A 17,172-nucleotide genomic window follows, 5' to 3' on the forward strand; every position below is an offset into this window, starting at 1 on the left:
AACACATGTTACTCCCATCACTCTTTTCCACACAGCAAAACCAAGAACTTCCGTGTGTCTCCTCTCTAGCTCAGCTAATGGACTTATAGACACTTTTGAGTAATAAGGATGAAATAATAGAAACTTTTGGTATTGCAAGGAGGAAGAGCTGTTGCTCATCAGTTCCATCGGGAATCTCTAGGCAAAAACAGAACCAAACCACTGAAGAGCAGCCTCATTCACTCCTGCCAAGGACCTTAGATGTATGAACATGATCTCATAATATCAAAGGCAACTGATAGATCTATCAGTATCATCATGGACACCTGATCTTTCTCCATTACCAGGAGTAGATAATTAACCCATGCAAGAAGAGCCATCTTGGTGCCTTACCCAGGTCAGAATCCTGATCGCACAGAGGATTTGAAGGCATACAGGAGCTCTGAGAGTTGTCCTGCTGCAGCCTTTTCCATAATCTTTACCAAAAAGTAAAGGTTAGATACTGTTTGATAGATGGGCAGACTGTTAGCATCAAGAGACTATAATTTGAAGCCTAACCCCCATGTAAAGAGGCTCTGTGGGAATTGTGCATCTTGGATAAATTCTGTTTTCTCTTTACCTGGCTGACAAGGAAAACTGTTTGATGGATGATCCAAGTCACAAGGGTCAAGATGTACACAAATCATATTAAAAACACCAGGTTGAGGAGAGTTCCTTTGCCTGATGAGGTAATCTGACTATAGACCTCTTAGCTTTCAAGTTTAACATTATATGTCTGAAATATTGTTCAAAAGTGGGCAGAGATCTAGGCTCACTGATGGATGGAAGTTCTTGCCTCCTTCAGACAGAACCAAGTGTATGCATCACCTGTGTGTTCTCTTTTGCTTTGCATGTACAGGAAGCTGATTGTTGAAGTGCATCTAATTTTGATAGCTCTTTTGGCTCAGGAGATCTGGTAAACAGATAATTTTTTTCTAGAAAAAGAGATTTTTCCAGAGACAAAACTTTTATCTCCATCAGGAGAACATTTATTACACCCACATCTAGACTCAGTGTTCTCTCAGTTAAGGAGTAACAACTCACATGTGTCTTATTCCTAGTGTCTGGTAGAATTGTATCTGGTTAGAGATGAAGTCTGATTTATTTTTCCTCTCCTGGTCCCTGACTCAGCAAAGCACTCAAGCACATGCTTAACTTTAAAGATGTGAGTAATCCCATCCCTATACAACGGAACATGCTTAAGTCCCTGGAAATAATGGAGGCTTAAGGGCTTTGCTGAATCTTGGCCTTAAAGTCCATCTAGCAACTATTGGTGCTTACCATTCTCCAGTAGAGAGACATGGGTAATCATTAACTCTGTTAAACACATCCTTAAATGTCTTCCAATTCTATGCCCAGTTGGCAATCTCCTCCTCCTTAAAATTTGGACCCAATGTTAACTAGTATCTCACATTCCCCTTCTGATTAAGTTTCAGGGTGTCCTGAAAATGTATAGAGAATAATTGTTTTGCCCTTTGAGTAGAAAAGTGGTAATTGTATCTCTGTCATATCCCACAGGACAATGATGTTCAGCTATAAACCTGAACTACAGTCATGATATATTAAAAATGTTAAATGCAGTGTGTTGCATGTATCCTCAAAAAGAATATTTTAAACTAAGAAAAGATACCATAGAAGAAGTTATTTTGGGGATACGAAGCAGAAAATCAGAGAATCATAGGACTGGAAGGGACCTCGAAACGTTTCTCCTTAATGTAGAATAGTTATGTTTAAAGGAATGCTGTTAACCCCTTTCTACTTTGATTGAGGGTTTGTTACTTCATTTTTAATTTGAAGTCTGCCATCTGTCTTGACTGATTACAGCACTAAGGAAATCAGATGATCTGTTTCCATTTGGCTGGCAAAAAATATTGACAGTCTTTTTTTTTCTACTTCTAAAATGAACACTTCTTGAAAGATTCTTTATTGTGTTTCGGTGGCTGCTAGTATTTCATTAAATTGCCGCATCCCACAGTGTTACAATGTAAAGCGTAATACAGCTTTGAAAATGCATCCCATTTTAATCCATGTTGCTAGGCCTGATCATTCCTCCTATGTCTCTCTGAGAACCCTCTTGGGATTTTTATACAATTTTATATACACCTGTTATCAGGTAAACACCTGAGAGTGCTGTTTTCACTATGAATAATTTTTCAGTAGATTTTCCCACTATTGAGATAGTATACGTTGCAAAGTACTCATGTAATGTTGTCAGAAAAAAATTATATACAGTGACATGCCAAGTTACCTCCAGTACTCATCTGTCAAGGAAATAATTTCCCATTTCTATCCATTATGTGAATAACAATAAACCACTCTGATTATTCAAATTCAGGGCAGTACAGAGTGGCAGCACTGGCCCCACTGCTTATGAAATTTTAACACAACAAATTAGTAATATGTACATTTAGTGAACAAGGTCCAGCTCTGTGTGTGTGTGTGTGTGTGTGTATGTGTGTGTTTAATTAAGCAGGTTATTTTGTTTTCAACATATCTAATCTCATACATTGCTTTCTCTGACCTTCTCTTCTTCCTGTTACACCTCTGCACCCACATAATTGCATACGCTGTCTGTGAGCAATCATAATATGTCACTGGAGGCTTTATTTGCCTGTGGTTCTGAGAAAAAAACCACACACGCTGTGTTCTGCTTATTAGCAGGATGTTGTTAACAATGTATTAACTACTTCATCCTCAAATACATTGTATTACATACACACGATTAATAGATCAATCAATACAGTAGACACAAAACCACTGATCCTGAAGAAACAATCCTGACTGTTTCTGAATTGAATTATATCTGCCTACCCATCAACCAATCAATCAGAAGCAGCATTACCTCAAAAGATGGGCGCAGTGTTCAGAAGCAAGATTGCTATTTCCAACTCTGCCATTGCTTTGCTGTTTGCTCTTGATCAAGTCACTTGAACTTTTTTTTTTTTTTTGCTTAGTTTCTCTATTTGTGAAATTGAGATGACAATAATAACACGTTCACGGCACTATTTTAGATTTTAAGTGCTTTGACAAAGATTTGTATTATTATTTCCATCATCCAGCTTAGGAAAACGTGAGGTACAAAGGCAGTGTGTGTGTCACCTCTCCCCATGTGAACCCTAAAGCCTTAAAGATAAGAAGATAAATAAAAAGAATCCAACTATGCAGTATTTCTTTTTAATAGGGGCTTAGTCAACTTGATGTTAATTTGAACGTTTGTACTGCATAGTTCTGATCGATTGCCATTGAACTCGCTTGCATACAAGTAATTTTACCAGGTGTCCTGTATTCAGCATAGGGAAATATGGTCACCCTAAGAATAGACCTCACAAATCACATCTCCTGAGTACCAACCTTCTGCCTTGTCTAGTGAACCGTCCTACCAGATCTAACCCTTAGTTATCTCGCAAGGCTATTGTGGGGCTCAGTTACTTAAGGCCTGATCCAAAACCTATTGAAGTCAATGGGAAACCTCCCAATCACTTCAGTGGCCTTCCCTCAGTCCCTTAATGTTTTCTTAGTGCTTTGAATATATAAAGTACATTACATTATAATTGCTATTTTTACCTTTGAGATAACCCTCCTGCATTACACTATTTTCTCCTTCCCCACAGAACCTTACATTTGCTGACTAAAATGCTACAGGCAAATGAAAAAGTAACAAGGCGCTCCTAGCCAGCACTTAGCAGGCATGGCAAGCTGATAGCAGCATGTTAAATTCTAGCTCTGCACTGAGGTAAATTGTTAGAACAGCGAGCAGGGAATACGTCTCATAACTGCATTACACACTAACTGGAGCTAATTCTTTCCTAACCCCTGTTAAAGTTTACCCCATAGGGTTATACACCAGTGGTGATTAAAATTGACCTAAATCATAATTTAATTAAAGAAATTAAAATGCAGATTGAAAATGTTCAGTAACCTTAGGCCACCACCCTAATGATTTCATTTTAATGTGTTTATAGCTTTGGAATAATGGGGTTTGTGTGTGTGTGGTTTTTGTTGTAATTTTGATATCTTTTTGCCACTGGGATACTGTGAAATGAAATGCTATCTGAGGTGCTGATTTTGATCCAAACATTTATGCATACCTTGTTGCATGTAAATAGCCCCATCCCACTGAGGTCATAGGGAATTAAGTATAGGTATAAGTGATTGCAGGACTGGGGGCTATGTTTTTAGTTTACCCTTGAGTTTATTCCCCTTCATTATCCCAGGTGGACCTTTATATTATTATTATTATTAATTTTATTTTCTGTTAAAAAGGTTAATAATCCTGTTTTTCCATTATGGAGCAAATCCTGGGTTACCTTGCATATACATCTCCAACCAAACGAGGGCCACTTACTACCAGAGCGCTGATTAGAAGACAGCCATGCCATTTCTGGCTGGAAACCCAGAGAGAGAGCACGTCCAGGGCTTCCATGACAGGAGTCATAGAGGGGCATCATATAGTGTGACCCAGAGCTCATAGATTTGGTCCACTTGGACTATGTGACTATTACAAGCAAGATATGACCCTGCGTCAGCGGCCCTTCATGAGCCATTTAACAGTAAGGGTGATTAACCACTGGAACAACTTCCCAAAGGATTGCAATGGCGTCAACTCTATTTCTACTCCGAGGGCTTGTCTTCACTAGCAGGGTAAGTCGACCTAAGTTATGCTACGTTATTCAGGTCATAGCTTAGGTCAACTTACCCTGGTGTCTTCACTGAGCTGCATCGACAGAAGGCGCTCTCTGATCGACTTACATTAATCTTCTCGGGGAGCTGGAGTACCAGAGTCAACCGGAGAGCGCTCTGCAGTCGATTTAGTGGGTCTTCGTTAGACCCACTAAATCGGCTCCTGCTGCATCGATTGCAGCAGCATCAATTTCCCCTTGGTGAAGACCAGCCCTAAGAAGGAACAGATTGTGTAGAACAAGCATTTCTCAGGCTGTTTGCTGCCAAAATATGTGCAGTATAAATGCTGCTTTTGCAGGGCATTTATTGTTCTATTTGGAGGGTGGAGTTAATGCCAGTTTCACTGGTTAACCAGAATTTAGCTCTTTGACTCAAAAATGTGGTACAGTTTGGGCTCTTTAATATTCTGTATTTCCCTGGAAAAAATGTTCCAGCTCTTTGCTGATGTTTTATGGTTAGAATCTGACACACACCCCCCCAATTAGATTAATAGATTTTTGAAGTCAGAATGGACCATTGTGATCATCTAGTCTGACCTCCAACATAACACAGACCAGAGGACTTCCCTGAATTAATTCCTGTTTGAACTAGAACAGTCAATGGTTTAGCAATCCGTTCTCCAGAGAGCAATTACAGAGAAAATGGAAAATGCTAAAATCTCTCTCATGCTCCAGTTGTGAGATTATCTCCTGGTTTTTCTTAGAGTTCTTGTTTCATCCCTCTCTCATATGACTTTCTGCTTATTATTGTATCTGCTGCTTCGTTTTGGGGATGCTATTACAGCTGGCATATGACCCTGCATACTAAATACCTCTCTCTAGCACAAAGTGGGCAAACCCTTGCAGATTTTCATATCTTCTCATTTTAGTTTGCTATTGTTTCTTTCTTTTCCTGCTTATTAACCATTGGCTAATCTGCTTACTACTAGATATTAAATGAAGGTGTGTATCCTCTTTGGAATTTCCTTACTGTCATCAAAGAAACAAATGAGACGCGAGTAGCGCCTATCAATCAGTAGCCAGTTTGGCAAGAGAAAGCAAAAATAGATTGCCAAAAGTCTATACTTTAGAGGCTGATGTGCTTATTTTGTCCATATTATGCTACTGTAAGTCATGTACTCCTGTGTTTTTGACTGTCTGCCATTCTGTGGGAAAAGAAACAGATGTTCCCATTTGTCTTTTGATGTGGCTCAAAACCATTTAAATTTACTGGCCTAAAATAACACAAAATGTCACATTCCACTCTTCCTGTCATCTTTGGATTGAGTGACAGATTGCTACTCAATTACTAGCATAATGGAAAAGTAGATATTCTGAGGACAGTTGTCACCTAAAGGAAATACAGTTGCCAACTGCTGCTGTAATGGAAAGAGAAGGATGGTAGCTATCTCAGAGGGCATCCAAAGAAAATATATATATTTATCATTAATGGTGTCATCAAACAACAGCTTCCCGCTGCCCCTCCTTTCTTTCTCCAGCTATCTATCTCAATCCCCTGGGCCACTTCCACTCAGCACCAGCACCTTCGGCTCCTGCCTCTGGCTCCTTCACTCTCTTCCCAGGGCCTCAGGCCTGCAAATCTTAGCAGCCCTGTTCATGGTGCTAGTTCTGCTGCAGCCCTCTAGGAGACCAGTCCCCTTGCTTGGGCTTCCTACAGCAGACTGACTTGCTCTGGTCTGCAGCTTCCTTTTATGTGGTCCGACTTGGCCCTGATTGGCTGGTCCAGCCGCTGCCCTAACTGGCTGCAGCCGCTGTCCTAATTGGCTGTTTCCTTGCAGCCCTCCAGGCTGGATTTTAACCCTATCAGGGCCAGTTCGGGGCAGATGCCCTGTCAGACTCTGCCATAGTGAAAGGCTCCAGCAGCAGGGAATTCTTGGACACTTTCCCCATGGCTGGAGCTTTTCACTGCACCTGTAGCTACACACCAAAGTGACAAGCATAGATGCAGCCTGCTGCCTGATCTATTGATTGTGTATTGATTATGTTGATTACTTAAGAATTCCCAATTAACACTCAGAGGTTCGGTAGGTTCTTGTCCAAGAGCAGGCTCAATATTTTTAAAATTAAAGTTTAGTTGGGAACCCTGACATGCACAGTTGCAACACCCCCACTTAGGAAAAAACCTTCTCTATTTGTAATAGTTTTATTAACACAGTTAGCAAAGTTACAAACACACCAAACCAGTAAGAGAGAAAGAGCTAAAACAGAAAGTGCATCTGAGCCCATATACTCACGCCAGACCTTGCTAAAGGACCCATAGTGTTAGTCATGCTCTTCATCATCTTTACAATCATCATCACCACCCCCAGTGGTCATCATCCTGGCATCTCCCAAGAGTTACATCTCCCAAGGCACACAGGCCGGGCTACAAATTTTATAATATGTTATACTGATGCCACTACGCCGAACACATACTCAGTAGGGGTTTCATCCCCATTTCCTTATTTATATTTCCTCACCCATCTAACTTTGGGGTGCCCTTCTCCCACAGGTTACGAGGCCTTTTACCCCAAGCTTATTAGCATATATGTCAATTAGTTACCGTGGCACGCTTGTGATCAGACATCTGATGATGTTCTTAACTTAAAATATCCCAAGCTTCTATAAACTAGCATCTTGTGGTTCCCTGTCAGCAGTTAAGTCATTACAGCATTCTATCTTGTGATGGCTTATCATCTATGGCTACTCCTGGTTAACTACATATGCTAAGGTTTTGGGGCCTTGTTTAGTTAAGTTGTTGTACTACAGGTCTGAGGCCTGTAGGCTCATTTCTTTACTTTCTTAACTTGTACTTATGCCTTACCTAGCAAATACCTGTGATCAACAACGTGTAATGGCTGTACTCCATAAGTGTAGATATAGCCTAAAAATTCCTTACTGCATGTTAATATGGCACAGTTAACTTATAATTCATACATTTCTCGGGAGAAGTTTTGGTTTCAACAAATTGGCATTTTCCATCCTTGTGGGCAGGAAAGTACCAAAGAAGCCCATCACAGTAGCCTTTATCTTCAAGAAGGGGAACTACACAAAAATGAGGAGGCTGACACTAAAAGGAACAGTCACTAGAGTAAAAAGTCTGCAAGCTGCATGGTAACTCTTTGAAAAAACCCATCATAACAGAGGCACAAACGAAATGCATCCCCCTCCCAATTAAAAAAATATTAAGAGGACCAAAAAATGCCACAAGAGAATAAATGAGGTGGTTAGATGCAGAAAGGCATCCTTTAAAAATTGAAAAGAGCATAAACTCTGGCAGGTCAAGTGTAAAAGTATAATTAGGTAGGTCAAAAAAGCTTTTGAAGAATAACTAGTAGAAGAGGCAAATTCTAACAACACATTTTTTAAGTACCTCAAAAACAGGAAGCCTGCCAAACAATTAGTGGGGGCTACTGGGCGATTGAGGTGCTAAAGGAGCCATTGCGGAGAAGCTAAATTAATTCTCTGCATTGGTCTTCACTGCAGTGGATGGGAGGGAGATTCCCACACCTGAGCCATTCTTTGTAGGTGAAGAATCCTAAAAACTGTCCCAGATGGAAGTGTTGCTAGATGAGGTTTTGGAATACATTTATAAATTAAACAGTAATAAGTCACCCACACCAGATGGTATTCAACCAATGAAGCGCTATTATTTTTAGATTACTGGAAAATCTTGCCCTAATCTTTTACTGTATTTGAAAGCAGGGTAAGAGAGAGGACTTCAGAGAAGTTTCTGTGTGCACCGTTTCAGTTTTTGTTTAGGCATATAATTATCTTGCTCTGGGTAATTACAGAACACTATGATTTTGTTGAGGTTTTTTTTGGTCTTCCTGATGTTTAAGAATGGTGTGCAGTTGTTATGAGATACCTGACAACAGAGCCAAGGGAGACAGTTTTGAGGATGGAGGACAAATTTCTCAAGCATATGAGATTGTCAAACAACCATATTTCCTGGAATGTATTATGCTCTAAGCATTATCAAGGGTCAGGGCCGGGGTCAGTGCAGACTGTAATAGGCTCCCTGATGCTTCACTCTCTCCATGTTAAAAAGAGCTTGGCCATAGGAGAGAATCTGGCCCTCCAAGTCTGTATGTCATTTAGCTTAGAAACACGTATTCACTCTTGGAGATTGTCTACACAAACATTTAGTTTGTGGCAAGCTGGAGTGTGAGCCAACCTCAGACTAGCCTGCCATGCATGAAGTGTCCATGTGGATCCTGCTGATGTGCATTAACAATCCCTTAGTGCAAATTGATCTAGTCCCATTTCAAAGCAGTGTAGATCAAAGTGTGATAAGGAACTGTTGGGCATGTCCGCAGAGGCTGTACAGTTAGTACCCAACAGGCTAGTGTTGGGTGCTAAATGTTTGTGTAGACAAGCCCTTGATTACTAACTTTTCATTCAACTGTCAAGGGAAAGGATTTTAATTTTTCCACCCTCCCACTTTTGTTAAAGCAAATACATGTCCCACTCCATTGAAGGCACAACACATCCTTTAAGAATACTGCTCCTTGTGTGTAAGATGAATTTGCATTCTATAGATAGATACATGATCCAGAGAGTTTGCTGGAAGAAGGGAATGCAAGAAATAAAGCCTTTATTTAAAATCTCTTGCATTTTTGTGGCATGAAAAAAGAATACAAAATCGGAGTTTCACTTACATTTCTGATTTTCTTTGAATTCAGTAAGAATTTAATGTTGAGGACCTTATTCATGTCTACTTTACTCCAGTTTTAAGCCAGTATATCTCTAATGAAATCAACTAGAGTTACACCAGTTTAAAACTGGAGTAACATACTGACGAGTCAGGCTGAGGTTATTTTAAAACTGTCCTTTTTAATATGAATTTACTCAGAATTTGAATTCATAAGAAACTGAATAACATGGAAACAAATAAGATTAAAAAAAAATCTGATTTTAGCAAAATGAATAATATCCATATTGGTACTTGACTTGCTTTTACTGAATGTAGAAACAAATTAAGTGTTGTTCGTTCATCAGTAATTTAGTTACTGGAATAGCTTTCAGTAATAAATATCACAGCGGTTACCATTACAGCCTGACCTGCTTTTTCTGAATGTAAAGTACTGTGTAAAACTAAGCATGATGCAGTACACATTTAGGAAACGAACAGTCACAATTGAAATCATTGACAGTTTTGTTCTTTGCTTAGTTAGTAGTACTCCAATATTCTCACATAGACATTACTGGTAATAGGGTTACCATACGTCCGGATTTTCCCGGACATGTCCGGCTTTTGGGGGCTCAAATCCCCGTCCGGGGGGAAATCCCCAAAAGCCGGGCATGTCCGGGAAAATCGGGAGGGCTCCGCCGGGGCCTCTTTGGCTGGGGTCGGCGGTGCGGGGCCGGTGCGGGGCCGGGCCGGGGTCGCGGGGCCGGGGGCATGGTGCCGGGCCGGGAGCCGGGCTGGGCGCGCAGTGCCGGGCCGGGGTCCAGGCCAGGCCGGGCCAGGAGCCGGGGGCGCGGTTCCGGGCCGGGAGCCGGGGGCGCGGTTCCGGGCCGGGAGCCGGGGGCGCGGTGCCGGGCCGGGGGCCGGGCCGGGAGCCGGGGGGCCGGGCCCGCGGGGCCGGGAGCCGGTCGTCCGGAGTCGCGGGGCCGGGCGCCGGTCGTGGGGCCGGGAGCCGGGGGGTGCGCCGGGCTGCCGGGGGCCAGCAGTGCTGGGCGGGCCGGGGGGTGGTCGGCCGGGGCCGGCACCCCAGGGCCCGAGCCGACCCAGGCTGGAGCCGCCGGGGGGCCAGCCTGGGCCGCACCTCCTCCCCCCACACTCCCCCTTACCTGCTTCAGGCTTCCCGCGAATCAAATGTTCGCGGGAAGCAGGGGAGGGGGCGGAGACTTTGGGGAGGGGGCGGAGTTGGGGCGGGGGGCGTGGGCGGGGCTGGGGGCGGGGCTGGGGCCCGTGGAGTGTCCTCCATTTGGAGGCACAAAATATGGTAACCCTACTGGTAATTACCTGCAAATGATAATTGTACAGATTTTACTGGCTGCAGTGTTGTTGTTGCTGTGTTGGTTCCAGAGAGACTAGATAGGTGAGGTAATATTTTTTATTGGACTAACTTCTGTTGGTGAAAGAGACAAGCTTTGAGCTATGCAGTGATCTTGCTCAGAGTTTACTAGTGACCATTTCAATATTGTTTTACCACAAACCTTGACTATATGGTCTCATGCCACAGCACCTGAACTAAACAACTTTATCTCCCTGAAAACACTCTCTTACGCTAAGCAAAGGATTCTCCCCAAATGTATTAGCTGTTTGCTGCAAGCCTTGCAAAGTCCAAAATCCATATTTTAAAAAAAGTTTCAATTCTAGTGTGGTTAACTTTCTATTTTGTGTCTGCTCCCCATTTTGTGGCTGGATGATAAATAAAATGCTGGTGTTATCAAGTACTTCTAGTCATCCATGTAATGTGATTTTACAGGCTGAAGCCCACCAGTGGACTAAGAACTTTTACAGGATGAAGGCCACTAGCGAACTAGCTGTCCATTTAGACCAGTTAACATCAGTATGAAAAGTTACAAAACAACTAATGGGTTAGCTTCTCAGCTGATATAAATCAGTGTAATTCCACGGAGGTCAGTGCAGCTACATCGATTTACACCAGTTGAAACGGGCTCCAAATGTCTCAGAAACTGTATAAAACACATGTTAATCTGATCGGCTAAGAATGTAACTCTATGAGTTATGACTTAGAAAGAAAATACTTCTACACTAGTTCCACCTACTGGATTCTAAAATGTAATACCTGCCAAAGGACTAGGAAAACAAAATGTCTGAATGGATGGTAGCTAAATCAAGTGTGCTATTATAAGTTGCATGGTATTTACTTATGAAAAATACATTCTCTTTAGGGTTTTTTGTTTTTAATTCCATCAATCAAGATGCATTTCTGCTACCATTGTTCTCTGCAGCAGATGGTCCCATGTGTTAAGAGAAAGTAAGGTGCCCAAGATGGGAAGTGCTAAAGCAATAGGGTATATAAGTTATAAAAGTGAAAATCAAGTAGGAGAAATGATCACAGCAGGATGAGACAGCAGGATTCATGTTTATCATTATGAGGCCTTTTCCACAATCTGGAAATTAATTACTTTGCTATTTATTTATACACTCACAAACCGGTTTCTAGAATTCCTCATTAAATGTGATAACTAACTGTTGACTCTGTCAGAATAACCACTCTAACGACATCTGATGCAGTATGTTACACTGCACCCTGATTGAATTGGCCCTGTCAACACTGGTTCTCCACTTGTGAGGTACTCCCTTCTCTTCATGTGTCATTATATAATGCCTGCATCTTTAACTTTCACTCCTTGCATTTGAAGAAGTGGAGTTTTTTACCCACAAAAGCTGATGCCCAAATAAATCTGTTACTCTTTAAGGTGTCACCGGACTCCTTGTTGTTTTTGTGGATACAGACTAACATGGCTACCCCCTGATACTTGCAATCTTTATGATTATTACAATTCTAAAATAGGGTTCTCTGTGTTTGAAAATACAGACTGCCTGGTTCTTTCCTAATCAGTTCATTCATAAGGCTGAGAGAGCTTGGTGCGCTGTCCCTGGCCTCTCCCTGTTGTATACCTTTCCCTGTGGTAATTCATTGTTTGGCACCTGTCTTCAGTAAGGAGTTGGGAGGGGGAGAAGGAGAATGTGAATGCAAAAATGTCTAAATGAGCAATAAATCCTTTCATTCTTCCTTTTGTTTTTTCCTCTTAGATTCCTTTTAATCATTTGTTGTACATTTTTGAACGTAGCCTCGGTATCTTCGATATCTCTACATTCAGTCTCTTCAAGGCTTTACATTTGAAAGTAAAATTCTGACACGTCTCTCCCTGCTACGGTCACCCTGCGTAGTCCTGATTAAAGCTACAGTCACCCTGCCATAGCACTGATTAAAATAGGTTGTTCAAGTGTAAGATTTGGGTACTTCAAAGTTCTTATATAAATGTGACTGGAAAAAATAATCTTTTCACAGAACAAGTAAAACACAATCAACCAATAAACACATCCACTGTAGATGTTCCATAAGCAAAAACAACTTTGTGGAATATGTAGATGTTTCCAGGGTTATGAAATAATTCTGCCTTTTGCTATAAAACCTTTAATCTGGCAGACAGTTTGAAAACCCTAAATGCAACTATTTATGTTCGTAATTTTTCAGTTTCCCCCTACCTATACATCTCTCCCTGCTTTATCACAGGGCTCTGTCATAAATTAACAGTTTATGCTACATTGGTTACAATTAATTTCAGTGCTGCTTGTTACCAATAAAAAGATACTTCATAAATAATTTTTGTGTGGTTTTCTTGATAGATGATAATAGCAGAGAAGAGACGCAAAGTAATGAAGAAACTGAGGGCCAGAGCCAAGAAGCAGGTTTGTGCTGAGCTCTTTAAAGCATTCTCCCAGGCTTTATCCACCTTGGTGAACAATAACCTTAGTCAATGCTATTGACTGAAAATGTTTGTACGTTTTCACCAGATTAACCCAGGGCTTGTGCAGTTCTCCCGTTGGAGACCACAGCTCCATTCATTATGAATGAATCTGTTGCAGTGCAGGAATGCAGACTTTCCTGTTAAGTTACTAGCTCCACATTCCCTCTTTAAATTGGAATATATCTCGCTAATCCGCTAAGTAGAAAAAATAATTTTCCATGCATGTTTACATCAGTGTAGCACTCTATAAGAAAGAATAATGAAAAAAAAATAAGTTTGGGGAGAAGAGGGAGAGATCGAAAACTGGTCTCTCAAGGTTTTAATGGTACTTTTAGATTGTAATAGCTATTTTTTTCCAGTAATTTCTCTGCTGATCCCAGAAAATTGGATTATTAAGATTTACATCCAAACAGAAAGAGCCTACATGTGAAAATCAAAACCTGCAAGTAAATGTCAGAGTTCATAAAGTACTAGATTTGCACATGGTGTGTTTCTAAATGTATGTTACAAGTTATGAATTGGATATTTTAAAATAAAAGGGTACTCTGTTCCAAATGTATCCAGCAAACAGAAATGACAACCAGAATTGAGCAGTTTTCAAAATAACTGAAGTGATCATCAAAACCACTATAAATACCCTTATTCCTTTGGATTTCCAACACTCTGCTACACAGTAAAGTGTTTTTCTTATTTTTTTTTTCATGTTGTGCTATGTCTGATTGGTACCATCTAAATAGTATACTGGAACAGTGTGTTGCCTACACATACTGAATTCGGGTAGCATGAAACTTTTCTACTTAGAACTTTTCAATCAGCTCCGAAAACTTTTATTATTACCTAGGAGATGGAGAGGGCCAGTCAGTAAATGCAGCAGAGTGAGGCCGCAAGGTAGCCTGCCTACGTTACTGAGTCATCTGGTCTGTTGACTGCCTTGTGGCTCCTTGTGAAGAGAGAAATTTGTGTTGCGATGAACTTCTTTCCCCCCTTTACTCCACCCTGTAGAGGAAACACTGTGTATGAAAGCCTTTCCCTGTTCTCCTCTGCATTCTACTCTAGTTTTATTCCGTTCTCTGTTAAACTGAGGCCATTCTTGGATGCTCGGAATTTAGCAGGTTTCATCCACTTACCTCTCCTCCCTGTTCTTACTTTCTTTAATCTTACCACAACAAAAACACACAGGCACTAACTCATGTTCTTCAAGGGCCTGATCCAGAGCCTATTGAAGGCAGTGGAAGGACTCCCATTGACTTCAATGGGCCTTGGATCCAGCCCCCTAAGCTCTGGACTCTCCTTTTATCCCACCAGGGTAAGCAGACTACAGTATCATGCAAGAGAGTTAGAACAAAGCCAGTCACCAACCACGCTTCCTTTCCTACATTTAACAGCTTCACCTCTGCAGTGCTCATAGACTTAAGCAGCCAAAGGGCAAGAGTCATGAGATCACTGAATTTGGGTCTTTTGTGTAGTAGCGAGTTGCAGTACCAGCCTGTAGCTGCTTTGAAAATTCTGCATAACCTTTGCCTGATGAACCATTAGTTCAGTATTTGTCTTTTAACTTTACAAAATAGTGCTTTGCTTGTAGTTCAAAGCAGTCCAAACTCCAGAGGTTTCTGCTCAACCTAGATAAATTACCTTCTAAAAATACCCTGAGTGGCCCACTAGACATTCAAATATTTTAGCTATATCTTCTGATTAAATGCATATTTCCTGTGTTTATTAACTCATGAAACAACTAAGTTGCAATGAGTTGCATTTCATCTTTCCCATGGGAAGCAACTGTGAAAATACTTACCTTTTAAAACTATTACTTAGCTTGCTTGGCTGTCTAAAAGTGTGTTGTTTTTTTCAGAAGTGCCATTATGACATGTCACTGTTACAAACTGTTATACTCAGTTTATCAGAAACATGATGTTCATTCTTTTACTATCATTTATAATATTGGTACTCAGTGTATCATAACTAAACTCTCAACTCGTAGGGTTATTGGTGGATTCAGCATTATTCGGTGGGGCAAAATAATGCATGGAACTTTTAAGACCACTTCTATTTCTGTCCATTGTTTACTTGGCAATACGCATGTGAAATTACCTTATTTTCATGCACAATTGCTGAAATGGTTGGCGAAATGTAGAAAATATAGTCAGTTGCACACACAAAAAATTCTAATCATTATGAAGAACATGCTTATTATTAGGAAGTTTATAAGGAGCAACCTTTTCACGGCTTTTCAAGTGTGCACATTTCTGTTCCTTTTTGTAAACCAAAAGGGAGATCTTTCAGGGGATAATAACAAACACATCACAAATGTATTACTTTTACAATTCCAAAAGAATCTAAACTATCATCACTAAACATCCGAGTTAATAATCTTAAAAAGCACTACATCCGTTTCTAGCCTTTAGCACAACAGCTAGGAAACTCAGGTTCAATTCCCACATTGAACTTAGGTCTCCTGTGTTGCAGAAGACTGTCCTAGCTACTGGGCTATTGAATTGTACCTGGGTCTCCTCCCTCCCGTGTGAGTGCCCTAACTGCTGAGCTAACGGCTACAAAGTGACATAGCGCTTTCAGTTTTGGGCTTTGCCAATCTCTCCCGATGAAGCTGTTCCACTTTTCATAAATAATTGGTCAGTGGAGCAGGGACATGAACTTGGGTCCCCCCAAATCATAGATGAGTGCCCTGACCACCAAGGTATTGAGTCATTCTTACTCTTGTTCCCTCCCCCAATTACTATTCATTGTCATTATAAACAAATTTGAACTGCCACTATGAATGACAAAATTTCACTCTGCTCTAGTGGTCAATACATTTCATTGTCCACATGTTTGCATGTGAATCCTGTAACCAGATTCTTATTAAAATAGTATTAATATTTTGCAAAATTTAGATCTTGATCCCTCAAGGTGCTACCAAAGCTCTTAGGCCCCAATTCAGGAAAGCACTTAAGCATATGTTTTAAGTCCCATTGAAGTCAATGGAATCAAACATATGCTTAAAGTACAGGTTTAAATATTCTTCTCAATATAGAAGGATTAAATGCTCCCTGGACTGGGTCCAGAGTGCTTGCAAGATCAAGACCCTGCAATGCTTGCAAAGTGAGTATCTTGCAGCACAACCCACGCATGAGGTGGATAGGTATTATTATTATCTATGTCTTACAGGGAGGGAAGCAGAATGGAGATTTAGGGCTTAATCCAGCACCACTGAAGTTTATCATGGCCATTGATGGGAACAGGAACAGGCCAATGACAAAGAAGGAAATAGAACCGAAATGTACTAACTCCTCAGACTTGTCTTTTAGCCACAAAGGCCCCTGGATGCATTAGATGTACCAGTCCACCCATCCTACTATCTAATAAATAACCACTATTTCTCTTTCGCTTCCTCCATTTGCACAGATGAGGCAAAACATACAGCTGTACCCAGCCCACCATCAGAAGAAGGAATAGAGCTGTGCGAGGATAAAGGTACAGATAGCAAGATGCATCTCAAACTACTCAATCCCAAGAGGATGCTTCACATGGCCATATTTTCCTTTATGTCTGGAAGAAGCCAGACTGAGACTTAAAAAATCAGAAATCAGCTACAAACTTAGATTTTAATTTCAAAAAGACTTTCTAATGCAACATTTGGCAACTGCTATTGTGCTGGGGTCAGAGGTGCCATGGAATCTTCGCTCTCAGCATTATGGAGTTAATATAAAAATGCCATGCTTGAAGCATCAGTTATAGACCCCAGACCTGATCTCAGTAGGATGACTTGTGCGTAAAGTTAAGTGCACGCATAAATCTTTGAAGTATCAAGGCCCTAATTAGTTTTGTCCTGATGAAAAAAAAAGATAAAAACAGTAACTATAAACACATCATGGGGAGGCAGAAGGAGATGAAGTCATAACTGAGAGAGAGAAAGTAATGTTTATCTTGTGCAGATTGTGCTGGGCACTCAGATAATTTAGATTGTGATAAATATTTAAAAATGTCACGGGGCCAAATGACAGAGAGTTTAGGAAACAAGACAGAGAGGCGATTTAATGTTTCAAGC

The 17,172-nt window shown here is 40.9% G+C and overlaps 1 protein-coding gene across 3 annotated transcripts in view; it reads left to right on the plus strand.

Moving 5' to 3' along the window:
- The window catches only part of MACROD2 (mono-ADP ribosylhydrolase 2), a 1,284,297-nt gene that overhangs the window by 1,204,239 nt on the left and 62,886 nt on the right, over nt 1–17,172 (plus strand). For 2 of the 3 annotated variants that reach the window (XM_054021788.1, XM_054021789.1), the window contains exons 12-13: nt 13,009–13,071; nt 16,530–16,598. In XM_054021788.1, the coding sequence (XP_053877763.1) occupies nt 13,009–13,071; nt 16,530–16,598 (132 nt within the window). The remainder of the gene's footprint in view (nt 1–13,008; nt 13,072–16,529; nt 16,599–17,172) is intronic. The other variant, XM_054021790.1, reaches the window with a different exon arrangement.

This window comes from Malaclemys terrapin, chromosome 3 (genome assembly GCF_027887155.1).
Source record: "Malaclemys terrapin pileata isolate rMalTer1 chromosome 3, rMalTer1.hap1, whole genome shotgun sequence".
Taxonomy (NCBI): Eukaryota; Metazoa; Chordata; order Testudines; family Emydidae; genus Malaclemys; species Malaclemys terrapin.